This window comes from Pipistrellus hanaki (assembly GCF_964339955.1).
Source record: "Pipistrellus hanaki genome assembly, chromosome: 5".
Lineage (NCBI taxonomy): Eukaryota > Metazoa > Chordata > Mammalia > Chiroptera > Vespertilionidae > Pipistrellus > Pipistrellus hanaki.
In genome coordinates, this window is record NC_140507.1 from 73742546 (window position 1) to 73768658 (window position 26113).

Consider the following 26113-nt stretch of genomic DNA (forward strand, 5'->3'; position numbering starts at 1 on the left):
TTTTTTTCCATTTACCTTTCCTTTAGGCAATTGAAGATGAAGGGGGTAATCCTGATGAAATTGAAATTACCTCTGAAGGAAACAAGAAGACATCAAAGAGATCTAGCAAAGGTATCAAGGAATTTATGACCCTTGCTAATGTTGCACTGACTTTAAAACTACTTCTTTTGCTAATATGCCTCATTTACTTGGTCATATTTGGGACAGATCACTGTATTTTATTTCTGTGATACTTGGGAATTCAGAGGGTAAAAAGAGCAGTTACACCTTTACTCATTTTCCTCTAGATTTCTCAGCAGCCTTTGCTATTCCAGGCTCTTCACTTTCCTTAGGATGGCTTTAGTCTACTATTGCTGTGACTTGCAGAAATTAACTGCCCCCTCCCCCCTTTTTAAAAAAATATATTTTATTGGTTTTTTTACAGGGAGGAAGGGAGAGTGATAGAGAGTTAGAAATGTCCATGAGAGAGATACATCGACCATCTGCCTCTTGCATACCCCCTACCGGGGATGTGCCTGCAACTAATGTACATGCCCTTGACCGGAATCTAACCTGGGAACCTTCAGTCCGCAGGCTGACGCTCTATCCACTGAGCAAAACCGGCTTTGGCCTAACTGCCCTTTTGAATGCTGCCTGGCCAAAACAGAGTTATCACTTTTATAGACATTACTTTCAAAAACTACCTGCTGTATAAAAACCACTTTCCACATAGCATTAATGATGTTCACAATCTGTCCCAAACCTCCCTTTCCCACTTCCTCCCCCATTACCTTCTTCTACTACATTCTGGGCTTTCATCAGGCTGTAAAATATGTGGTTCCTTCTCTTGGCTTTCTGTATTCTGCCCACTCTTCTTCCCTGTCTGTCTGTATTCATGTCCTCGTCTCTCCTAAAGAGACAACTTGTGATTCTACCAATAGCAACTCAATTTGAGCAACAACAAAATTTCAACCTAAGCAGTAATCAGATAAATTCAGGTTACAAGTATTCCTTTTTGCCTAGTACAGTAGTAAGGATTAAAAAAAAGGCTGATTTTAACAAAGATTCAGAAAAATTGGCACTTTTATTCATTGCGGATGAAACTGTGTGAATTGAAATAACTATCTTCTGGGATATTGCAATATTGTGTCTGTTTTTGTTTGTTTTAATCAAAGCCTTAAAAATACACATCCTCTTTGTCCTGGGGGTGCCATTTTTAGAAACATGTTCTAAGAGGATAATTGCCTAGATGCAAAAAAAAAAACAAACAAAAAAAAAAACGCCAGAGTATTCATCTTTATTAGTGTTTTTAAAAAATGTTTAACCATAGGTATTAGACAAATGATGATATCTCCATGCAGTGCTATTAAAGAATATGGAAATACTTCCTGGCCCATGTAGTTTGATGGATGGTTAGAGCGTCAGCCCATACATTGAAAGGTTGGAGGTTGTATCCCTGGCCCCAGTTAGGGCACGTTCAGGAGGCAACCAATTGATGTGTTTTACATTGATATTTCTCTCTCTTTCTCTCCTTCCTTCCACTCTTCCCTCTCTCCTTTTGTTCTACCTTCTTGTGGGGAAAAAACAACAATGGAAAAATATCTTCGTGTGATGATTAACAACAAAAGAATATGGAAGTATGTTCACAACATATTAAGTGAAAAGATTATAAAATGACAGTGGGGGTGTTTTAGGTGGCCATTTCTGTAGTGCTGTGGACCTATAAAAGTTAAAAATTATTTCTTCTGGCCCTAGCTGGTTTGGCTCAGTGGATAGAGTGTCAGCCTGCAGACATGAAGGGTCCCGGTTCGATTCCATTCAAGGGCACATGCCCGAATAATGGGCTTAATCCCCAAAGGTGGTGTGCAAGAGGCAGCCAATCAATGATTCTCATCAATGATGTTTATCTCTCTCTCCCACTCCCTCTCTGAAATCAATAAAAAATATTTCCCAAAAAATGTATTGCTTCTGCAAAACGCATGTTACTAATCTTCTGCTTTGATAATTATCTCTTTAGGACGTAAACCAGAAGAAGAAGGTGTGGAAGATAATGGGCTGGAGGAAAATTCTGGGGATGGACAGGTATGTGTAGCATTGACAGTAATTCTGCTCAGCGATGGACCAGGAGCATTTCATTTGTTGATGGCTGTGTTCTGTTATGTCACAGGAGGATGTTGAAGCCAGTTTGGAGAACTTGCAGGACATTGACATGATGGATATCAGCATGTTAGATGAAGCAGAAATCGATAATGGAAGTGTTGCAGATTGTGTGGAAGACGATGATGATGATAATCTCCCAGAGTCTCTATCTGATAGTAGAGAGCTAGAGGGAGAAATGAAAGAGCTTCCTGAGCAGCTTCAAGAACATGCTGTAGGTACTCGGTCTCTAGAATGTGCCCTGAGTGCATCAATTCCTCAAAAGTCATAATAGATGAGAAGTGGAGTATATACTATACATTTGCAGAATGATTCATTAAACATTTCAGGGACACTATTGAAGGCTTGTCTGCCAGGCATTAGGCATTATGTTCTTTAATCGGGTGTGGGGAGATGTTAATTGTGACCTAAGGATATTTTTCCTGTTTATTTTTTAGAGAGAGGGAAGGGAGGGCAGGAGGAGAGAGACATTGATTGGCTGCCTCCCTCACTCACCCTGGCAGTCAAACCTGAGACCCCTTTGGTCATAACCAACTAACCACTGAGTCACTCTGGCCCGGGCTGTTCTTTACACAGCAGTATGACAAATAGGTGTTATTATGCCCATTTTCAGTTGAAGAAATTGAGGGTTTAAATGGTAAGGAACTATCTCCTGGATCATAAGAGGGTAAGAGTTAACACCAGACCAATTCCAGAGTCTATGGACTTAACTCATGCACCATGTTGTCTTGGTACCATTTATTAGATAATTTTACTTTTATGAAGATAAGTTTGCTAGGTATACAGGATCGCCGGGGCTTTGCCAGTCCTGTGCTTCTGTCCCTATACTCTGATTTGGATGTTGAAAATGGTAGGAAGCAGGGTACTCAGAAATGCCATTCCACTCAGGGCAAGTTGCCACCTCAGGGGCAACGGTCCCATTGTCATTGGCATCCAGGTTTGGGGAAAGTGGTGGTGGCGGCCACCAAAGTCTTAAGACTCCACTCCAACGCATGATTCTGGACCTTGTTCCTTAAGGAGTAGTCTCCAAACCTCATGCTCCAAATCTATTTATAATGTTTATATACTACAGTAGCCTGCCTTATCCATGGGGGTAGGTTCCAAACCCCCAGCAGAATCACACTATTGCTGTTTTGATTTCTGTACTGTATTTAGGATTTTGTCAAGTGGTTTTTTCCAGTTGATTTTTAGAGTGAGGAAGGGGAAGGAGGAAGATAGGGAAACATTGATTGGCTTCTTCCTACATGCTCCTAACCAAGAATTGAGCCCACAACCTAGGCATGCACCCTGACTGGTAGTCAAACTTTCAGTACATGGGACAACACAACCAACTGAGCTACACCCCATGGCTGTCATAGTGATTTTTCATGGCTGTTACTTGTTATTGTATAGATGTTCCATTATATTACCTTATTGATCTAGTAAACTGTCTTCTCTGTTTATTTTACAGCTTGAGGACAGAGAAACAATAAATAATTTAGATACTTCATCATCTGACTTCACTATATTACAGGTAAATTGTTGTATCAATAATTTTTTAAAAATATGTTTTATTGATTTTTTTACAGAGAGGAAGGGAGAGGGATAGAGAGCTAGAAACATTTAGATGAGAGAGGAACATTGACCAGCTGCCTCCTGCACAACCCCCACCAAGGATGTGCCCGTAGCCAATGTAAATGGCCTTGACCGGAATCGAACCCGGGACCTTTCAGTCCACAGACCGATGCTCTATCCACTGAGCCAATCCGGTTTCCGCTGTATCTCTCAATAATTTTTTTTTTTTTTAATATATTTTATTGATTTTGTACAGAGAGGAAGGGAGAGAGATAGTTAGAAACATCGATGAGAGAGAGTCATCGATCAGCTGCCTCTTGCACACCCCCTACTGGGGATATGCCCGCAACCAAGGTATATGCCCTTGACTGGAATCGAACCCGGGACCTTTCAGTCCCCAAGCCGACGCTCTATCCATTGAGCCAAACCGGTTTCGGCTCTCTCAATAATTTTAGCATCAGAGTTTATACTACAGTTTTTGGAAACCAGTGTAGACATTGTGTTGCACTCCCAAGGAAAAGTCATTGCAAGGTTTGATAATATTGCCTACTTCATCAGCATCTTTGGAGAGGGTTTTGCTCCTCCCCTCCCCCCCTAAATACAATGTACCTGTTGCCAATGACTTATCGTCTTGACTTCCTACTCAATTACTATGGCTTCCCTGTAACAGAGGGCATATTTGGGAAAGTTTTTGCTGATTTGATTGCTGAGGGCATCCTCTGCAGAAAGACTGTTAGGTCAATAGCAAAGGAGGGCTCCCTCCTTAAGAAAGATTGATGGGTCCAGAATAGGATGCGGGCGGGGTAGGCTGGGCAGAGCACAGACATCACAGCTGGGTCACATGGATTCCAAGGCTTCTGGTTCTGCCTTTGGGAAGTATTTCTTATGGAAAATGCAAGGAATTTTTTTGATTACTCTATCTTGTCTGTTTCATTACCATCTATAAATATTAAACCTTAGATGAGAAAAAATGAGATGTGGACTAACTTACAGGTATAATTTCAATAAATGTGGGTCCTTTTAATGTTTTGAATTTCCTTTTAATGCTTCTGCCAGACTTATATGTATGTAAACTGTTGGAATAAACTTACTTGGGTCAAATTTTAAATTATTTTTTTAATCCTTAATCGGCTATATTCTCCATTTATTTATTTATTTATTTATTTATTTATTTATTTATTTATTTATTTTATGAGAGGGCGGGGAGCAGAGAGAAAGAAACATTGATATGAGAGACACATCAACTCTTTGCCTCCTGTACACGCCCCAACCAATACTGGGGATCAAACATGCAACCCAAGTACATGCAATTGACTGGAAATTGAACCCGCAGCTCTTCGCGTTTGACAGGCCAGAACTCGAATCACGTAGAAGCTGGCCAGGGCTTGAGTCTAATTTTTAATTGAAACGGTTTGTTTGTTTGTTTGTTTGTTTGGTTTTTTTTTTAATAGATTTTTATTGATTTTAGAGATGGTGAGTGGGGGGGGGGGGAGGGTGGATCATCAATGATGAGAGAGAATCATCAGCTGCCTCCTACACAACCTCTATTGGGGATCAAACCTGCCATCCAGGTTTACGCCCTTTACCAAAATCAAACCTGCAACCCTTCAGTCCACAAGCCAATGCTGTATCCACTGAGCCAAGCTGGCTAGGGCTTTAATAGGAACTGTTGTAAGGAAATGAAAATACAGTCAGCTTATTCCAGTCCTTGATTGATTTTTTTTTTTTTTTTAATGTTAACTGTGCTGCTTAATTAGAAATCACCTTTTAAATAAAATAATCTCTTTTGGCTCTGCCAGGCAGGGCAAGGTTGGTTGTTACTGGTTAAGTAGAGCCCTAGCCTCAAGGAGTTTGCAAACCTCAAAAAATAAAACTTCCTGGAACTCAGCTATCTTTAGGACTGATGTCTCTCTTGATTTGAAAAGATGCATTTTATTTCTCCCTATGCAAAGAAAGGAGGAGCCAGTTTTGGTGTTTCACTGAGTTTTTTTAGGTCAACGGACTCCCAAGTTAAAATGGAAAGCACATAACCCTTTCCAGAGACAAATGGGAATATATTCATTTTTCTTTTGGAAAAAGTTGAGAGAATTGTTCTACCTAGCATGATTCTTTGTTTTGCTCATAGTGTTTTACTTCCCAAAGTGGCATATGTTATGTTAAAAACTTGATTAACATTTAAATGAAACTGAATAAAGTGAACAGTTTCCTAGGGCTTCCTAGAAGGGCAGGTCAATTTCCAGGGAAAGATACAGACCATCCACAACCATTTATGAGATATATGTGAAGTACCTGTGATGTGATGGTGTGGACACAGACATGAGTGAGAAGAAAAAATGGTCTCAGTCCTCCATGCGTGGAGTACATACATAAACAGAGCATTGGGAATTGGCCTGACTGGTATGCAGCCTTTGCTTACATCTGTGCTCTATGTGCTGTGTGTTCTTGAGCAAGTTTGTCAATCGTTCTTTGCCAGTCCCCTAATCTGAGAAAAAGATGACACTAATTGTTCCAACTTGCTAGTACTGTCTAGTGATTAATATATGTACACATACGATGTTTAAATAGTGCTCATCACTATTGACTGGAATTCTAGAATAATGTACTTTGTAGGGGACAGGCATTACATATTGAGAGGAAGGCCCTTCAGCCTCTGAAGCCATTCAGGGTGACCTTTCTATGATTCGAGGACCCCTCACCTAAATGTGTAAGACATGGCTGGGAGTGAGGTCAGGGAACAAGTGGGCCTGTTGGGGAAGGAGGTGATGTGAGGGGCCATTTCTAAAGTTTTTAGGCCCCAGAGGGGCATGTGCTCATTATGGTGGCAAAAGTGCAGACAGATGGAGATGGGAATAGTAAACCAGAGGCTATTGTAGGTGAGGGATAACAATGGTCTGAATTGGCAGGGCTTCCTGAGAAGGGTTGGAGGGATATTGAGGAATTAGGGCTGACCCAGTGGGGACCTTGATTGTAGGAGATCTATGTAATCGTGGAGAGCTCTCAGGTGACAAAGGGGTAGCTGTGGTACAACTGCAAAATAACAGTTTCCAACTACGTGCCTGTATTCCCTCAGTCTTGTGAATATTCTAAACTAATGCTACATTAATTACTGAAAACCTGGTTGTTTGCTATGTGTCAGGCATTCTGTTAGACACTAAAAGTAGAAAAATGAAAACACCGTTCTCCTGGCATTTAAGAGTTTCGTCTAGAGGGACAGATAGGCATGCGATCAGCTCATCACCATGAGAAGTGAAATGTTAGTAGGCACTGGGGAAACGGCAAACAATGAAAACCAGAGACCAGGTTGCTTGAGAGTAGCCTGAAACGTGGGGTTTGCGGCCCAGAAGAAGGAGCTGGAATGCCAGATGTGAGAGCTCTTTTCCTTCACAAGCAAGTTCTCCCCCTGTTGCATTTGTGAATGCTCTAGTCCATGTTTTTATTTCCCTTTTAGTTATTGTAGTTTTTGGTATAAACCAAGTAGTACAAATCTTATTTTTTAATTTTATTTATTTGTGTGTGTTTTTTTCACAGGAAATTGAAGAGCCCTCCTTGGAGCCAGGTACTGTTCAATGAAAAATTTATCAGCGGGGGTTTGGAATCATTCTAGTTTTCCACCTTCTCTAATTTGAATTCTTAATTTTAAAAAGTAGCCCTAGTATAGTATACATTGTTTTAAAAGTTTACAATCCAGACCATACCAGGGTATGATCATAGAGATTGGAAACCCAGCCATATCACCAGATCTGTGAAAGTGGCTAATTTCTCATTTTGCAAAATGTATTTATGAGATGAACCGATCTCATGCCTTTTTAAATATAAATGGCACTTAAATGTATGTAGAAAGAGTTTGCATGCCTCTCGAGCTAATACTGCGGTACCCCACAGAACAGATCTTGTGATATTGGACAGTACCTTAACTTTATGGTTTTTAATTCAGGCAGTGCAGATAGCGGCAGGGAGATACATTTTTAAAACATTGAGACATTACTGGAATCCAGAAGAGGAAAGAGTTTCTTCATGAGAATTCCAAACAAATACTATTCACTTTCTGGACTTCAAATATCTCAGAGCACCGATGGAAAAGATTCTGATTGTCATGTTGGACTGTTCTATTAAAAGAAATTTGGAAATTGAGCTGTTCAGTGAATGGTGATACATTCAGTTAAACAACATGGACTTTGGAAGCTAAATTTGGAAGAGTCATATGTAAACGACGACAGAATGAAGACTGTCAAGAATCAGCCAGAAGGTTTTGGGGGTTAAATCTCTGGGATGCTTTTCTCTTCCATGTAGCATAGCGGCTTACTGTACAGTCGGTTGGCGTGCAGGTAGTGTAACCAGTGTAACTTGTGTACCCATGGGTTTTCCAATCTCTGTGTAGCTAGCAGTTCTCTTCGTGTTAGTGTGGCAGCCGCGCCAGTTCCACAATTGTGATTGCTTTATTTCCCTGGTAATTAAACCTTGTGCCATTCTATTCCTGTTAAATCCGTAGAAAATGAGAAAATACTCGACATTTTGGGGGAAACTTGTAAATCTGAGCCAGTAAAAGAAGAAGGTTCCGAGCTGGAGCAGCCATTTGCACAGGATACAAGTAGCGTGGGGCCAGACAGAAAGCTTGCGGAGGAAGAGGACCTTTTTGGCAGCGGCCACCCGGAGGAGGGTGACTTAGATTTGGCCAGCGAGTCAACAGCACAAGCTCAGTGGAGCGAGGCAGACACCCTGTTAGCGGTAGTGAAAAGGGAGCCCGTGGAGCAGACAGGCGGTGACGAGAGGATGGACTGTGAGCCTGTAGGGCTAGAGGAGCCAGTTGAGCAGAGTAGTAAAGCCTCAGAGCACACAGAAGCCTCTAGCGAGGAGGTGGCAGAAGCGCCCCAGGAAGCCTCAAGCCCAGACCCCAGGGATAGCAAAGAAGACGTGAAGAAGTTTGCTTTTGAAGCTTGTAATGAAGTCCCTCCGGCTCCTAAAGAGTCCTCAGCCAGTGAGGGCGCTGATCAGAAAATGAGGTTTGTTTTTTCTCAGTTTTAGACCAGACACTATCTCCTTTTCATTGGTGGTTTAATGACACACATAAGCTGTTTTTTCTACAATTGGCCAGCCAGACTGACGAAATTGTAATTTACCTCTAAAGAATGTTTATTTCTCTTTGTTTATTTTAAACTGATTATATAATCTTTTTTCTTTTCTCAACCAGTCATGGTTGTTTTCTTTAATTCTTCTTAATTATCTTTAGTCCAGCCGAATTAATTAACTCCTGTGGGTCTGAAATCTTATGGGTAGGTCAGATTTTCAATACAAGTTTGTCGGGGTATCATTTTTTCAGAACTAAATTTCGGGTAGGTATGCAACTTCAGCACGTGTTTTATAATTTTGAGTTGGTTTCCTTTCTGCTTCTTCCTCCCGGGGTGACATTGTTTTTTCTCTCTAGTTCTGTGGAAGATGACTCGGATACAAAACGGCTTTCCAAAGAGGACAAAGGTAGGTCCCTACGGCAGTGTCTTGTAGGTTATGTATCGTCAGCACCAGTGCAGTATGTTAGTGCAATTCTCACTCAGATGTGTCTGTGTGTCTTACATGGGTCTTTTTGCACTCCTCTCTTCACTCTGCATGTCCTGGGTAGTGGGGAGCAGGCCAGTGATTTCGGGTTAATGTATCAATGTCATGCAGGCCCTTGTTTTCACGAAGGCACTTTGGAAATGGAAAAAAATGCTCTGGTGTCAGATATCTTGGAGTTACCTGGTATTTCAGCTTTATCAGCACCTTACCTCTCGATTACAATTTTCTTCTTTGACATTTTACTACCCAGATTCATTCTTAATTAGTATTATAAAAAGAACGATAACTGGGGTAGGTGCAAAGTATGTATCACCAGAAAGGAGTCCTGAAGTGGTTTGACACAGATACCAGCATTCTTTGTTCAAAAGCCACATCATGGTTTTTCATGATATGGTTTGGTAACTTTGAGGGAGTTTCCATGATCCTAACAGCCCCTGGCTTGCTGTTGTCAATAGCGTTGCTGCAGGTCCTGTTGGGTCTAGTGTGTCAATCAAGTTGTGTAAGGACAGTGGACTTTGGGGGCTGCTGGTATATTGGACAGTTGGGGGAACTTATGTGGTTCCTAATGACTTTAAGATATTGTTTGAATTATATTCTTGACCAGACTCTTTGTGTGTGTTTTAAATAGGTCGTAGCAGTTCTGGTAGAAATTTTTGGGTTAGTGGACTTTCTTCCACCACCAGAGCTACAGATTTGAAGAATCTTTTCAGCAAATATGGAAAGGTAAGACCAAGGGTTTTCTGGAGAAGATGTCTTTAAGCCTTTATATGCAGATTTCTGTCCTCTCAGTGACCACTTTGACACCTTGCTGTTCTTTGAGCTCACAGTTTATGGCCTGTGCAGGATCACCTATCCCTCTACATGTGGAGGTGAGAGATCTGTGGAACCTCCAGACCCCCTCTATTTTCTATTCTCCCCCATCCACTGCCCCCAAGCTACCACTTTTTTTTAAGGCTTCAGGACTTAAACCCAAGAAGGGCTACAGGGGCTGTAGCAAAGGGCATGGCAGAGGATGCTATCAGCACTCTGTGAGCCAGTGGTAACTGCAGGACAGCACAAGTGAGGCTGTACACGTACAAGCCTTTGCATCTTGACCAGTGACGGGTTCCAGCTCTGCCATTTACAGTTGTGTGCCCTGATTCATGTCAATTCTCTTATGGGAACATCTGTATCATCTGTACACTGGCCCTTTGTTCTATACTTTAACACCTGCTTTTAGCCAGATAACCTACCCTTAGGCGTTGTCATAGTTTTAGTTCCATGACAATCTAACAAATTTTATATTTGTTTATTTCCATTGAAAAACAAATAATAATAAACATTGTACTCAGTACTTCTGCTTTCCAGTGCCTTGATCCCATCCTATATTTCCCCACTCCTATCCAGTCACTACATTTCTTATTTCTCCACTTTATATCCTACTGAGGGACCTTTAATTACTGCCTCCTAAAGATGGTATGTAGCTACAGCAGAGGTATGGATGCCCTGCCTGTGACCCTCACCTGTAGCCTGATTTAAAAAAAAAAAAAATTATATTCATCTGAGGATTTCTTTTTCTTTTTGTCTTTTTTTAATACATTTTTCTGAATTCAGAGAGGGAGGGAGAGAGAGAGAAACATCCATGATGAGAGAGAATCATTGATCAGCTGCCTCCTGCATACCCCTTACTGGGATTCGAGCCGCCAACCCGGGCATGTGCCCTTGACCGGAATTGAACGGGGGACCCTTCATTTCATGGGCTGATGCTCTATCCACTAAGCCAAACTAAGTTAGGGCAGAGGATATTTTTTCCATTGATTTTCAGAGAGTGGAAAGGAGAGGGAAAGACAGAAAGAAATACTGATGTGAGGGAAACACATCATTTGTGTTGCCTCATGCACACGTCCTGACCAGGGTCCCTGACCCTTCTATCCACTCAGTCAAACCAGTTAGGGCACCCATAGCCTGTTTTTATCTACAGCTGAGGCATTTATGGCCACTTCCCCTGGGCACCCCCAGCCCCTCTCTCTTTCCTCCTTCCTCAGCCCTTGGTAAAGGCAGTGATTGATAGACACTCATGCACCAGCCCCTTTCCCCTCCAACCCACCTACCCCCCACTGTTCCCACTACAGTTTTTTGTTTGTTAGGGCACTTGTATTGGCTTTCCTTCCTTTTTTCTCACCTTCTCCCTGTGGCTCCTGGACTTGCCTCCCAAATAAATTACATCCAGGGCTCCTTTCCTGTTAGAGTCAGATTTTGGGGCAAGCCAAAGTAAAACTTGGTACAGGCCCTTGTTCATATTAAGGCTTGAGCAAATTATAAGAGATAAAACCAACAGTATTTACCTTGGTTATTGATGTCCAAGAACTAACAAAGGGAAGATTAAACAAGCCATGGTGATAGAAATAGCTGACTTCTCCCTGGGCCTCAGTAATCCGGGTGAGCCTTTCCTCATTCCCCTGAGGCCTCAGAGGAGATGAGTGCTCTCAGCAGGGAAATGTCACCCTGAGACCTATGGGTTCTTGGGAGCATTGTATTAGGTCTAGTAATAATTAATGTTGTTTTCTAATACTTTTTAAATCGAATTTATTTAAACAATACAACAAAATTTAATCAACAATATAGTTGCCGTTGTTTTCTACTACTTGTGCCCAACGCTCAGGAAGCATTTTAATCCCTCTGTTGTAAAATTCTTGTGATTTTGATGCAAAAAATTCGGTCAATGCATTTTTGAGGCATTCTTCATTATTAAATTTTTTTCCAAGAAGAAAGTTTGCAAAGAACGAAACAAATGGTAATCGGAAGGGGCAATATCAGGAGAATATGCAGGTTGAGGGAGAACTTCCCATTCCAACTGGCGCAGTTTTTCAGCAGTGGTTCTTGCAGTATGCGGTCGTGCGTTATCGTGGTGAAGAATTACGCCCTTCCGATTAATCAGCGCGGGTTCTTTTTCTCTTAAAGCTTGGGCTAACCCAGGGGTCCTCAAACTTTTTAAAGTGGGGGCCAGATCACGGTCCCTCAGAGAGCTGGAGGGCCGGACCATATGAACTACTAATTCCTACTGTAACACCTCGGCTGCGCTCACTGCCCAAAAAACCTGCCGGGCAGGATCAGACTCCTCTGGCGAGCCGCATGTGGCCCACGGGCCGTAGTTTGAAGACCCCTGGGCTAACCTTTCCAATTGGGCACTATACACTGCACTTGTAATGGTTTGGTTAGATGGTAAAAGTTCATAATGAAGAATTCCTTTAAAATTCCACCAAACACACAACATCACTTTTTTCGCATGCAAGTCAGGTTTTGGCATGGGCTGCGGAGCCTCATTTTTGTCCAACCATTGAGGCCGCCTTTTCAAATTAACATACAGCACCCATTTTTCATCTCCGGTAACAATTTGCTCTAAAAACGGCAAACGGTTTTGACGAGAGAGGAGCGAACTGCAAATTGTGACTCTTTGATTACGGTGGTTGTCGGTCAACTCATGAGGAACCCATTTTCCAAACTTTTGGACTTTGCCAAGTGCACGCAATTGATTGGAAATTGTTTTTTGTGAACAATTTAAAGTTGTCGCAAGCTCTTGTTGGGTAATTTGAGGATTTTGCACCAAAAGAGCTTGAAGAGCTTCTTGATCAAAATTGGACACACGGCCTCGACCACTCTTGTCATCTAACGAAAAATTTCCCTCGCAAAATTTCTCAAACCAACTCTGGCATTTTCTGGCGCTAACTGCATCTTGACCAAGAGCACTACAGATGTTTTTTGCAGCCTCACTTGCTTTTCTTCTTAATTGGAACTCGTAAAGCATGCGGTGCCGAATATGCTCTTCATCCGCCATCTTCTTAGCCCTAGTTTTGCAACAAAAACCAAACCAAACACAAACTTTTTCAAGCAAAACTTGTTAATTGCACTTCACACGTTCTGTAGATACCACGTGTTTGAAGGATATGTCAATACAAGTCAACGCCAAGCAAGATTTTAAACGAATGTTTAAAAACGACATTAATTATTACTAGACCCGATAGGTTTCATTGAACACAGAAGCAGACCACTCTGAAGCCTTCCTTTGGGGCTAAGATTCCACGTGGAAAATAAGGATGAATACTGGCTCCTATGGGGCTTCTCCAGGACCTGGTGCCAGACATCAGCTGAAAGATTGGGGGAATTACTCAGTATGTGAGAACGTACCTTTAGTGCTTCAAATATCTTAATGAAGTTGTTGTTATTCCTAGTGAGATGGATTCTGCTTCCAGAGTACTCGTTACAAACTTGTTTTTAGGTCAATAGCCATCTATAGATGTGTCTTTCTATTTGCTGCTCACATCTATGACTGAATATTCAGAGTAACTTTTTTACAAGTTTGAGACAATATTAAAGGAATGTTTGCAGAACTCTGCCTTCATTTTGCTTTTGCCACACTGCCATCCTGGTTCCCTGGAGGAATAGCCATAAGTGGAGAAGGTCCTTGGAGTAGTTAACTGCAAGACAGTAGCATTATCTTCCCCAGTCATCTGCCTCTTTTCAGGCACCTGGTGACAGGGTTTTTCCATGGATCCTCATACCAGGAGGAAGCGTGACTTGGGGCATATCAGAGGAAAGCAGTGTGAACGGTAATGACTGTGTGGGAGGGTTTTGTGTGCAAGACATATTTCCGTGTTTTCCTTTGAGGTGGTGGGTGCCAAGGTTGTGACAAATGCTCGGAGTCCTGGAGCTCGCTGCTACGGCTTTGTGACAATGTCCACAGCGGAAGAGGCCACAAAATGCATTAACCACCTGCACAAGACTGAGCTCCACGGGAAGATGATCTCAGTGGAAAAGGTAAAGGGCCATTTTCTTCCAGGGCTGTGACTATTTGAGGAAACAGTAAGGTAATACTTCCATTTGCTTCTGTTTTTCAGGCAAAAAATGAGCCTGCTGGAAAGAAAACCTCTGACAAAAGAGAGGGTGAAGGGAAAAAAGAGAAGTTCAGCACGAGTGAGAGGTATTCTTTTTTCTAAGAAATTGTAGCCAGGATGATTTTTTTCCATGCTTCACATTCTTCAAGTTCTCCCCAGATAGGGAAGAGCACGAGGCCCCTGACCCCCTTTATTTTTCCCATTTGTTGTAAGGCAGTTCCAGCACCAGTCATTATGCTGGATTTCCTTAATCCACGGGTACTTGGGGAAAGCAGGATAGACTCCTAGTTCTTGGTTGTCATGTCCATGCCAGTTGAGGCAGCCTCCTTCTTGGCACTTGGTGCTCATGGCAAAAATCTGATAATGGCTGGCTGGTTTATCAGAATACCTGATCTAACACACTTGTTTGTTTTGGGGTCTTCCCTAGATCAGCAAACCTTAAAAGGGAAGATAAAGCTGACAGAAAAGATGATGCTAGAAAGGGTGAAGATGGAAGTGGAGAAAAGAGTAAAGATCCAGATGATCAGAAACCTGGCCCATCAGAGCGATCTCGAACCACAAAATCAGGTAGCCTACCGCCTAACCGATATGGAAGAGCCGCATTGAGCTCTGTTCCTTGTGGTTTGTTGGTTTACTGTCATCGGTTGGCAACACAAACTAGATTTATTTTCCATAGAGTTCAGTATTTTTTTCTCCTTTGGGTGTTTCTTGTTTCTTACCTTACACCTTTCTTCCTGTAGGTAGTCGAGGAACCGAGAGGACTGTAGTAATGGATAAATCTAAAGGTGTGCCTGTTATTAGTGTCAAAACATCGAGATCCAAAGAGAGAGTGAGTATTGATTTTCTAACGAGGGCATTTAGCAGTTTTTTTCATTTGACATCCATTTACATTTCTAAGTGTGTTTTAGAGATTCTTGAGGTTAATTTGAGAAAGGTCTCCCTTTCAAAATGTAGATATCTTGAACTTAAAAAAAAAAAAAAAAAAAAAAAAGCTTTAAAGCTTTCCTTTAGGAGCACATGAGATCTTGCTCTCTGGCTCATGCTGTCCGTTTTGTTCTGATAAACTCTTTTTCCCCAATAAACTCTTAAAATTCTGAATAAGTAAGTAAATGCTTTCCTTTATACTTAACTTTGTCCTGATGAGAATTATTGAGCTTTTTTTCTAAAGGTAATATTAAGATTCAAATAGGGGAATGGTTGACCTATTCCCTGAGCCAGTGTTTACCAGTCCATTTTCATTGCCTGCCCTGAAAGTTTCAACAGTACAACATCGTGCATTCCTAATCTACATGTGACCCAGCCAACCTCCAGCCACCTGTACTATTTCTCTCTTTTTTTTTTTTTTAATATATTTTATTGAATTTTTACAGAGAGGAAGAGAGAGATACAGAGTTAGAAACATAAATGAGAAAGTCATCGATCAGCTGCCTCTTGCACACCTCCTCCTGGGGATGTGCCCGCAACCAAGGTATATGCCTGTGTCCAGAATCGAACCCGGGACCCTTCAGTCCGCAGGCTGACGCTCTATCCACTGAGCGAAACCGGTTTCAGCTGTACTATTTCTTTGCAGATGCTCTGCAGAACACAGAATCCACAAAGTACCTGTGTTAGGTTCTTACTGCTTCGGTCTCCCTTCCATTAGGGTCATGGACAGTGTTGATAATCATACATTCAACTTTTGACAACCTTACAACTTTGATAGATGTGGGTACCAGGATCACCCACATTTAGTCCACTAGAGGGACCTGTGGACTGAGCTTATAAGAGTACTTCCAGCTAAGGTTGCTACAACGATGCTGTGAGCATACACAGTGGATCATGGGAAAGACAGGCAGAGTTTGGAGGGAACCCTTTACCAGCTCCTTTGCTTCCCTTCCTCCCATGAAGGCTCACAGAGCAGTGAAAATGCAGCAACCCACGGGTGATGCTTCTGCCCACAGAAGCCCATTAGAGTCTCAGGCAGAATTTTTATTGGGGCTGGTTACTTAGCATGTATCAAATTCCCAACTCCCAGAAGGAAAGCAGGTGTTCCTGGGTAACTATAGTTTGCACACTTCAGGCATAGTGAACCACCCATACCTGTTAACCCTCCACTGGGGACACTGGAGCATCAAGTTTCCAGATTCCACCCTAGGCCCATTATGTTAACCGTGTGCTGCACAGATGACAAACCATTCCAGCTATTGAGTTGTGTGCATCAGTTGCAAGTAAAAATTCTGATTATGGAAGTACATGTTTTTGCAAATATTTTAATATATTGTAGCCTTTACTGTTACTTTATTAAAAATGTTTAGGCCCGGCCCACATGGCTCAGTGGTTGAGCATCAACCTATGAACCAGGAGCTCACGTTTCGATTCCTGGTCAAGGCACATGCCTGGGTTGCGGGCTCAATCTCCAGTGTAGGACATGCAAGAGGCGGGCGATCAATTATTCTGTTATCATTGATGATTCTCTTATCATTGATGTTTCTCTTTCTCCCTCTCCCTTCCTCTGAAATTAATAGAAATACATTTTTTAAGAAAATGGTAAAAAATGAAAGTGTGGATTCTAGGGCTAAAATAGGTAGATCTCAAAAAGAATGCAGTCAGCACAAATAAGGAATCCTCCCACATACCAAAAGGGGCCTCAGTTGGACACTCACTGCATATTAAATTATGAACAAAAACTACAAGATTAAGGAATTTACTGTGGATGCAAAAAACAAAGGATTAAAAAATACTTCTTTGATCTTTTATTATTAATTATTGTATTTTCCATATGAACAACTGGAAACCTACTTTTGCATCACCTGTATATTAGTATTAAATGGTGATGAAGATCTGTGATTTTGAATTATAAGCAATATATGAAGTTCCTTAGGAGGGAACCTCTTGTTACCTAGTTATCTCATTAATCTTCATTTCTTATCTTCATGTTGGATGCTTGGACCTGGTCATGATTGTTTCTGTTGTCATTTCTACCTTCGTAATGTTCCTTGGTGAACCAGGTTTCTAAGAGCCAGGATCGCAAATCAGCCAGCAGAGAGAAGCGGTCTGTTGTGTCCTTTGATAGAGTCAAAGAGCCTCGGAAATCAAGAGACTCGGAGTCCCGCAGGTGAGTCAGGGTCCAGAAATGTTCACTGGTTGGTTGCTTCCCTGAACTGGTTATAACTGTGTCCGAGGCTATTTCAAAGCCCGCTGTGGGTGGAAACTGTTGGCCCCTTTGGTTTCCATTTTCCATGCTGTGACTTTTAGGCTTTTTCAAATTATTTTCTCATGTAAATCGGCTCATCTCTTCCTGAAGATTATGGAAGGGAACAGTGGCAGGAGATGGAATGTTTATTGGTGCACTCATGTTAGTTACTCCGATTTGCTCCGGAAGCTATGAAAAAGGTGGGACAGATATTGAGAGAGCTGAGACATCCTCTTCCTTCAATAAGCTGAGAAAAGAAAAGTTTTTATAATTTTTTAAAAACTAAAACTACATAGGGGAAGTGGATGTGTTGATCACATTGAGTGAAACTTTTCCTTATCAAGATAGAACTTTTAAACTGTAGTTAAAAAAAAAAAAAAAAAGTCTAGAAAGTTAGAGGAAAGGGAATGGGTTACTGTTTTTAATGTCCCATACAGAACTTTATGCCTAAGAGGGAAAGGCATTGGGCAGCGGAAATTTTTACTTTCATAATGTAATTGGCAAATAAATCTGCAGAACCGAACCATGTACATGTGGAAATTAACCTGATAAAAATGACATTTCCCAGTAGTGATAGACTCTCCCAAAAATGACTTCGGGTCATTTGTTCTTTTGACACTCCTTTGGGTCTCCCAACTCACCAATGTCCCTGACAAAATAGTTAAAATGAACTGATGACTGAACACAAGCATAAAAATTAAAATCATTCATATAATATGAAAGTAAGTATATTTGTGAATTTTAGCTTTAGAGGTCCTGAAAAGTCATGAGGTAGACTAAATCATAACTTAACCCTTTGCACTCTGCTGTCCCCTCTTAGGGGACATTGCAGTTTATTAGTGATTACGGGGAATTGAGTTAATTCAACGCACATTTCCGCCGCAAAGTAGCGTCGAGTAGCTGGTAGCCAATGTCCAGAATGGTTCAGAGTGCAAAGGGTTAACCTTTCTATAATGAAAGATGGAAAAAAAAGTCAAAGACATATGACAGCTGGGAATAAAGGTCATTTGAAATCACTGTGATAAGGAAAAAACCTGATAGTAAAATGGATAAAAGACATTCAAGTGTCCAGGAAACCTGTAGAAAGTGGTTCAGCCTCCCTGGGGATCAGGGAAATTGAGATGAAAACAGCAGTGAGACCAGCTTTTCATTCAGCAGTTTAGTTTGATCCACCATTTGAATTATAGTGTGGGAGACGGGTATTGGTAGGGTGGGAGTGGACATGGCACACAGCCAGGGAGACATTCTGCATAGGCACACTTCTAACTCCTAGTGTCCCAGACACAGTAATGCCACCTCTTCAAAGCTCCCTGGAGGAACTTATGCACAGGACAATGGGGATATGGGTGTCCCTTTTTGTGAGATTGGGAGCAACCATGAGGTCTGCCTCTGGGTGCTGGTTATATAAACCTGCCTACTCCACGAGCTCCTTCCTGAAAGCCCATGAAAAAATACAAAATGGGGAGGGTTCTGGATGTGTTACGTGAGCCAAGGAAGCTGCCATTTTGTCCTAAATACAGACACAAACAAGGCAAGATTATGCATTTCTGTTAGTACAAATATGTGTAAGTGCATAGCAAAAGATGGAAAGGAGACAGGCTCGCAGATATACAGAGACTGGAGGAAACGTGCTATACTATGATCAGTGTCACTACCACAAGAATGGCTCTCCAGCATGGGGCAGGGGCCTTGCATGGTCTTAAAGGCACTTTACAACTCAGCTGTTACAGGCCCTTGCTTGTTGTTAAATTCACCTGAATTTATATAACAGCATCAAATGATTTTGATTCTAGTGCACTAGCTTGGTTTCACTGTGACTAATTGAAGTTGATGATTTAGAGAGCAAAGGTTCTAATTCAGACTTTCTATGAAAACTATGTTCTGTTTCTTATTTTTAATGGGTAATTTTACAGAATCAGATGTTGAACTCCAGAAAGATCTTAGTTTATATTGTAGAATCCACACACACCCCTTTGCTATAACCTGGCTGGTCTTAGACTCATCTGTAAGCACAGCCAAAGCTTAGTTTCCAGGCTCTTGCCTCTCTTTTATATGCAGTGGGTTCCATCCTTGTTCTTCCTGCTAGAGCAGCAGTTCTGAGGTCTACACCCAGCCCTGCAGGCTACATTTCTGCAGTATTCCATGGCTGCTCTGCATTCATTAAGCTCACCCCACTAGGCGATGCCACAGCCCTGCGGCCTTTCGGCCCTGCAGCTGCTGCTCTCTGCCCACAGGTTGCGTGAGCGCAGTGAACGGGAGCAGCTCATGCAGGCACTGTGGGAGCAGGAGGAGCGGGAGCAGGAGGAGCTGGAGTATGCCCGAGAGAGGCTGGCCTTCCATCGACACCGCCTGGAGCGGGAGCGCATGGAGCGGGAGCGGCTAGAGCGGGAGCGCATGCATGTGGAGCATGAGCGCAGGAAGGAGCAAGAGCGCATTCTCCGAGAGCGGGAGGAGCTGCGGCGTCAGCAGGAATTACGCTATGAGCAGGAACGGCGGCCTGCTGTGCGGAGGCCCTATGATGTGGATGGCCGGTAAGCCGAGCTGCTCCTACCGGCTACCCTTGGGTGGCCTATGACATTAAGAATTGTGTTATGGTTCCCAAAATCAGGTTCACTTCCGATTCTTATTTAAAAGGAAGCTCTAGGACTTGCTACAGTCCAACTCAATCCCCTGTACTTGGTCGGGGAATCTGCAATGGTCTGAGGTCCAGTGCGGAAATAGTTGGAGAAAGTTGTGCTGATGAAGGCATTATCTTCCAGTCCCAGAGCAGATTCCTTGAGGGGGGAGTTCAGGTACCCAGGCAGGCAGACCAAAGAGCACCTGCTCTGAGCCCCTTCCAGGCTTTGAATCATTGCAGTAATTTATCTTTGCTTATTCAAATAATAAAACTTTCTGTTACAAAATATATTGATGTGGTACGTGAAACTAAAGTGCTAACCACCAGTGAAAAAGAGGACTAAATTTGAACCCTGCTGTGAGGACTCTGGGTGGTAATCCCAGCAGTATTCTTTCTGAGTGTTTCCAAATGCATTTATCTTTTTTCTTCCTTGAGCTAAAAGAGGTCTCTATATAACATACCACATGACTTCTATAAGAGGTCTTGAGATTCATTCAGGACTTTTCAATGCCTTTGTGCAGAATACTGATGCTGGGAGTCTGTTCTACTCATAAATGTTTTCAAACATCACTTCAAATACTTCTAAAAGACCTCCCCACTAGATGTCTTTAATGGGTCAAGCCAGTGTCTTGGGTGAAGACACAGAAGTACATTATAGAACCCCAATAACATCTCTTGTTTGCTGTCTTGATAGAATGAGGCCAACCCTCAGGGTGGCCATTCTGCAGATGAGTATGTGTGATCAACTCTTACAGGCCAACCAAAGCTTTTCTACATAGGGGAATGGATGTGTTGAACAAAATAGAAAGTCATTCAGTCAGATTTTTCTGTTTGATTGTTAATCCTCACCTGAGGATATTTTTTCCATTGATTTTTAGAATGGAATGGAGGGAATATGGGAGGGTGGCAGAGAGAGAAAGCGACATCTATGTGAGAGATACACATCGATTGGTGAGAGATACCCACACACACTTCAACAGGGATCGGGGATCAATTCTATAACCCAGGTACATGCCTTAATGAGGTATCAAACCTGTGATCCCTTCAATGTGCAGTCCAACATTCTAACCACTGCACAGTACCAGCCAGGGCTTTCAATCATACCTTACGTCACCCAGCCTTTCTCAGCTTGTACAGCAAAGAATACTATATTGATCAAATTAAGTGGAGGGGCCAGGGTTAGTCTCAGGGGGGTAGTTCATCAGCACCCACAAGATGGTTTATTTGGGGGGGGGGACATGCACTCAGCCCTTTCTTCCCATCCCAGGCGAGACGATGCCTATTGGCCAGAAGCCAAGAGAGCTGCCCTGGATGAGCGTTACCACTCTGACTTCAGCCGCCACGACCGCTTCCACGACTTCGACCACAGAGACCGGGGCCGCTACCCTGACCACTCAGTAGACAGGTTAGCTGAGCCCCCACAATCCTGCCTACTTATTGCAGGTGCTGTTTGTCCTGGGTCATTCCTAATAGCATGGAAGTGAGGTTGGCCCTTCTAGGTTCTGTGAATCCACTTGAACAGTGTGTATGTGGAGTACTGGATTCAGTTTGGGAGATATTTTCTATTTGGTGGTCTAACCACTTGCTCCTTACGGTTTCTTTTCAATTATCTCTTTCAGGAGAGAAGGTTCAAGGTCAATGATGGGAGATAGAGAAGGACCGGTAAGTCAGAAACTATGGTTGTAGGCCAAGTTTTCCCATTGAGTTCTCTTTTGTTCTTCTACCAGCCTTCCTCCTCCTCCCTTTTACATCAGTGCGAGAATGAGTAAAGGAGAAGGGCAGCCATTCACTGTGTGTGAGATGACAATTTGAATTGTGCTCATCTTGTTTGGAAAACTCAACAGATTTTCTGAAGCCTTTTTTGGATTTGACCTCAAGTTCTATACGCCTAGAAACTAAATGCACTGGGAGTAAAATGCTAGAGAGCCTAGCGTGAGTCTGAAAGCCTCTGTAGGAATATACCTTGTGACCTACACAGCTCAAAGATGCCACTCTTCCTTGTAGAATCCAAGTGCACCTGTGGTCCCTGCTCAGCCTTCCCTGCTGATGCTAGATAGCATCCCAGCCTCTTGTCCACACTCGTTCCCTTTGCAGAATTAACACCTTAGGAAATAAGCTTAGTTTTCTACTTTATTTCCTATCTTACATGTGGATTCAGAAATTTCCCAAGGAGCACCAACTCTTGAGTAGTTAAATGGAAAATCAAAGGGATTGAGAGAAGGTTGTGGTCAGGCTGATGTTCAGCAGAATTGCTGTCCTATGAGTCTATCCTTTCCCTGACTCCAGCATCTTTCCCGGCCTGTCCATCATTTCCTAAGAACGTGGCTGAGGGTGGCTTGGTTTCTTGGTATATCGAGGGGTTCCTCTGCCACCTCAGGACTAATTCTGTGATCCTCGCATGAGTTTTCTCTACTCTTGGAGATAAATCTTACATACAGCCAAATCTAGACCTAGTCTGAAGGTTTTTCTTTGGTGGAGAAGTCGAACACGGTGGTTAAACTGTCAAGGCTCTAGAATCAGAACCAGGGTCATGCCTGGTGCCACCACTTTTGCGGAGCTGATTTCTTAGCTGTGAAATGAGGTTATTGTACCACATAGGTGGTTGAATAAATGAGACCACATGGTCAGAGAAAGTGTTTGCACAGTCCCCCACACATAGCTGTTATTGCTAGCAGGTTTTCATCTGGTATCAGACAATGCAAAACTGAAAGGATTTGTTGTTTTTAGTGACAGATGATGACATATGACAACAGAAAGGGGAAATAGCACAGACCTTCGGGGCCTTGTTGAACTGTTACATGGGCTAGTTAGTTTGACAAAAGAATTGGTTAAACTTTAAAATGCCAGAAAGAGGTGGAAATGGGCTTTAAAGAACCAGGTCTTGCTAAGTTGAACTTTCCTGCTTCCCTTTATTAAATACTCCTCTGTCCAGTTATGTGTTTTTAGATAGAAGGCTATGTATAAAAATTCATTCTTTCTTAAACCTTAGTCTTTGTCCACAATCAAACGAAGCTCTGTAAATCTTGAGCTGTGATTTATTTTGTAGAAGTGTTGTTTCAGGGGCCCGCTTTAAACAGCTTCTCTTTGGTCGAAGCCGGTTTGGCTCAGTGATAGAGCGTCGGCCTGCGGACTGAAAGGTCCCAGGTTCGATTCCGGTCAAGGGCATGTACCTTGGTTGCGGGCACATCCCCAGTACGGGGTGTGCAAGAGGCAGCTGGTCGATGTTTCTCTCTCATCGACGTTTCTAGTTCTCTGTCTCTCTCCCTTTCTGTCTGTTAAAAATCTATAAAATATATTAAATAAATAAATAAACAAACAAACAGCTTCTCTTTGACAGCACAGACTTTGGTGGATACTTCGGTCTTTGGTTTTGCCCCTTGAAGGGACAATGCTGTTTTGTCCACCTGGTAAAACTGACACCTTATCTTCTCTTGTTGAGGGGAGGTCTCCGTGCACATTTGGGGGTAAGAGACCAGGTGGCAGTTGGGGCTTCATGTAAGGGCATGGCCTTGGAGGGCTCCCAGCCTAAGGGGTATGTGAACATGGCTGTGGGCAGTGACTGGGCTGCTATAGCAGACATCCAAGGCGCTTCATGACCAGGGCTCCCTTCTGGTTCCCTCTCATATCAAATGTGGTTCTGGGGCAAATCCCCCAAGGTCACCGGTAGGGTTTGTGGAACAGCAAATCATGGAGGGAAAGCCACCTCCTTGGTTCCTAAAGTCATCCATGGATGTTCCTCTAACAGACAGGGGCTTCTCTCATCCCTCCTTTTTGGAGCACAAAGAATGGGTCCAGGCACTATTGAGGCTGCGCAGCCCAGTGCTTGTTGGTGCAAAGCCGGTGGCAGGTCAGGGGCATAATGCCAGGCCCAGTAGTGAGTTGTGTTAAAGGATCCCTGTGGCCCTTGTACTCCGTGGCTCTGCAGGGGTGTTTATATTGTTAGCACAGGGACTCATTCTGGGCATGGAGCAGTTGCTAGGTGCCAGCACCCCTCAGTCCCTCAGTCTCTCAATTCTCTGCCTTCTGATTAGGGTGAATCTCAGCCCTAAATATCCTTCTCCTTCTCATTTTCCTTCTCCTCCTCCTCCATCTCCTTCTCCTCCTTTTCCTTGTCTCTGAGCACCTGCTCTTCACCAGGCCATGAGCAGGCTTCAGCGATGCAGCTGTGTCATGTGAGATGAAATGGCATGTGTGGCATAAGGCAGTGTGCAGAGTGCCTGGCAACATGGACTCGGGTGTGCAAGTGCTTCTGAGTAGTAGTTGTCTTTATTGCCTTGTTGCCCCAAAGGCCTTGGGATGAGGGGTTAATACTAAAGCCTTTTCATTTTGGCTCTTTAACATTCAGCATTATCCTGAACGCCACGGAGGACCAGAGCGCCACGGACGGGACTCCCGTGACGGGTGGGGCAGATACGGCTCTGACAAGAGGATGAGCGAGGGCCGGGGGCTGCCTCCTCCACCCAGGTTTGTGTCTCACACTCCAGTTCCCTTGTGGGCCTCACATAGAGCTGGTAGGCTGAGGACCCACCGTCTTCGGGGGTGAGATGAGCACTGGCTCTGAGACTCAGGCCACCTTGGAGCTCTTTGAGTAACATGGGGCCAGAGCCACCCTGTTTCCCTCAGTCCCCACTGCCTGAAGGGATGGGGGCTGGGAACACAGAATGCTAAACCCAAGCCCCAGAACCCACTCCTGTCGCTGTTCTGAGAGGCAGAGATGGGGCCCTCCAAATCAGAGATGTTTCTTTCCAAGGGGCAGGCGTGACTGGGGGGACCATGGTCGAAGAATTGAGGATGAGCGTGCATGGCAGGGTGCTGCTGACGGAGGCATAATAGACAGGGGCCACAAGAGGTGGCAAGGTAAGGACTGGCTCTCAGGGAAGCATCTGTCCGTAGAGAAGCTTCTAGAAAGTTGAAGCTGCACCTGCTCTTCACTAATCATTGCTAATCCCCCTCCTCTGAGAGCAGGAGTACTTTCTCTGCTCTTCCTCCCCAGGGGCTGGTAGAGGAGAAGCCCCTTAATGACTGGGTGGGGTGCGGTGGGGAGTGAGGGTTGGCACAGAAGAGTGATATGGGTGTTGGTAACTCCTCCCCCGTGTAACTTAGTGAGGACCGTCCTGTGGCCTTCTGGTGCTTATACATTCACTGGGGACCTGTGAGATTTGGTTTGACTGGGTGGCTCAAGAAAGGGACTGGACACACCAGAACCCTGTGTCATTGTCCTCTAAACTGCGTTCTGTGCTTGGAAGCACCATGTGAAAAGTGTCCTTGTTTTCCAGGTGGTAAGAGAAGCATGTCTGGTCACTCTGGACCAGGTCACATGATGAACAGGGGAGGGATATCAGGGTAAGGCATTCTGTTGGTCGGTCTCTGTATATGTTAGCTTGCCTTGGGGGAGTTTTCGAAACATTCAAGTCTTCCCAACTTATCCTGCCTCCCCTAATGCTGTGTCCTAAAATGGTGCGAGGTCTGTCCCATGGTGCTGCTGCTTGAGGAAGGAGGGTTCTGTAGAGCATGTGACTCACAGGCACCCAACACATCCCACTAAACAGCATCTGCATTTGTTCCAGGCGTGGCAGCTTTGCCCCTGGGGGGGCCTCTCGGGGTCACGTGATCCCACGTGGTGGAATGCAAGGTGGATTTGCTGGCCAGAACCGGGGCAGCCGACCCAACGACGCTCGCTTCACTCGCCGCTACTAAGTACTTGGAATCCTGTGTTCCATCATGTGGCAACCAGAGTACGTTCTGTTAGGATTTATCTTAAACTCTGTACAATAACTTTTTTTTATCTGCTGCCATATTGTTGCTTGATACAATGTGGATTTTGTTTTGTTTTTTGTTTTGTTTTTTGTAATAAAAGTGTTTCTGTTCACATATCCTTTATTTAAAGCATCCTCTCTTTTTACTTCTGCCTCTTTAAAACAGAATTGTACTCAGCACAGCTTTTCCTTTAGGGAAAGAGGGCAGCTTCCAGGGACTGTGGGGTTTCCAGCAGTCCTGTAGCCCTTGCTGAACAGGCTGTTATTTTCTGTGTGTGGTAAAATATATTTAACATGAAATTTACTGTTTTAACTATTTTTATGTGCACCATTCAGAAGTGGCATTTAATTCACATTGTGTACAACCATCACCAATCATCTTTAGAACTTATTTCCCCAAACTGGAACTCAGTAAACACTAACTTATCTCCCCCTCCCCCTCCCCAAGCACCCATCA

At 43.4% G+C, this 26113-nt stretch overlaps 1 protein-coding gene across 2 annotated transcripts in view; it reads left to right on the plus strand.

Annotated features, from left to right (window-relative positions):
- Positions 1 to 25780, plus strand: part of LOC311622462 (scaffold attachment factor B1-like) — a 29136-nt gene extending 3356 nt beyond the window's left edge. Inside the window, exons 2-21 of one of the 2 annotated variants that reach the window (XM_084883674.1) lie at positions 27 to 111; positions 1997 to 2061; positions 2147 to 2350; positions 3587 to 3649; positions 7219 to 7246; positions 8180 to 8690; positions 9113 to 9162; positions 9869 to 9963; positions 13885 to 14034; positions 14115 to 14197; positions 14539 to 14678; positions 14852 to 14940; positions 17099 to 17205; positions 19518 to 19814; positions 21168 to 21305; positions 21520 to 21562; positions 24246 to 24364; positions 24651 to 24757; positions 25177 to 25243; positions 25468 to 25780. In XM_084883674.1, coding sequence (XP_084739800.1) covers positions 27 to 111; positions 1997 to 2061; positions 2147 to 2350; positions 3587 to 3649; positions 7219 to 7246; positions 8180 to 8690; positions 9113 to 9162; positions 9869 to 9963; positions 13885 to 14034; positions 14115 to 14197; positions 14539 to 14678; positions 14852 to 14940; positions 17099 to 17205; positions 19518 to 19814; positions 21168 to 21305; positions 21520 to 21562; positions 24246 to 24364; positions 24651 to 24757; positions 25177 to 25243; positions 25468 to 25597 — 2571 coding nt within the window. In that variant the 3' untranslated portion in view covers positions 25598 to 25780. The remainder of the gene's footprint in view (positions 1 to 26; positions 112 to 1996; positions 2062 to 2146; positions 2351 to 3586; positions 3650 to 7218; positions 7247 to 8179; positions 8691 to 9112; positions 9163 to 9868; positions 9964 to 13884; positions 14035 to 14114; positions 14198 to 14538; positions 14679 to 14851; positions 14941 to 17098; positions 17206 to 19517; positions 19815 to 21167; positions 21306 to 21519; positions 21563 to 24245; positions 24365 to 24650; positions 24758 to 25176; positions 25244 to 25467) is intronic. The other variant, XM_084883675.1, reaches the window with a different exon arrangement.
- The last annotated feature ends 333 nt before the right edge of the window (positions 25781 to 26113 follow it).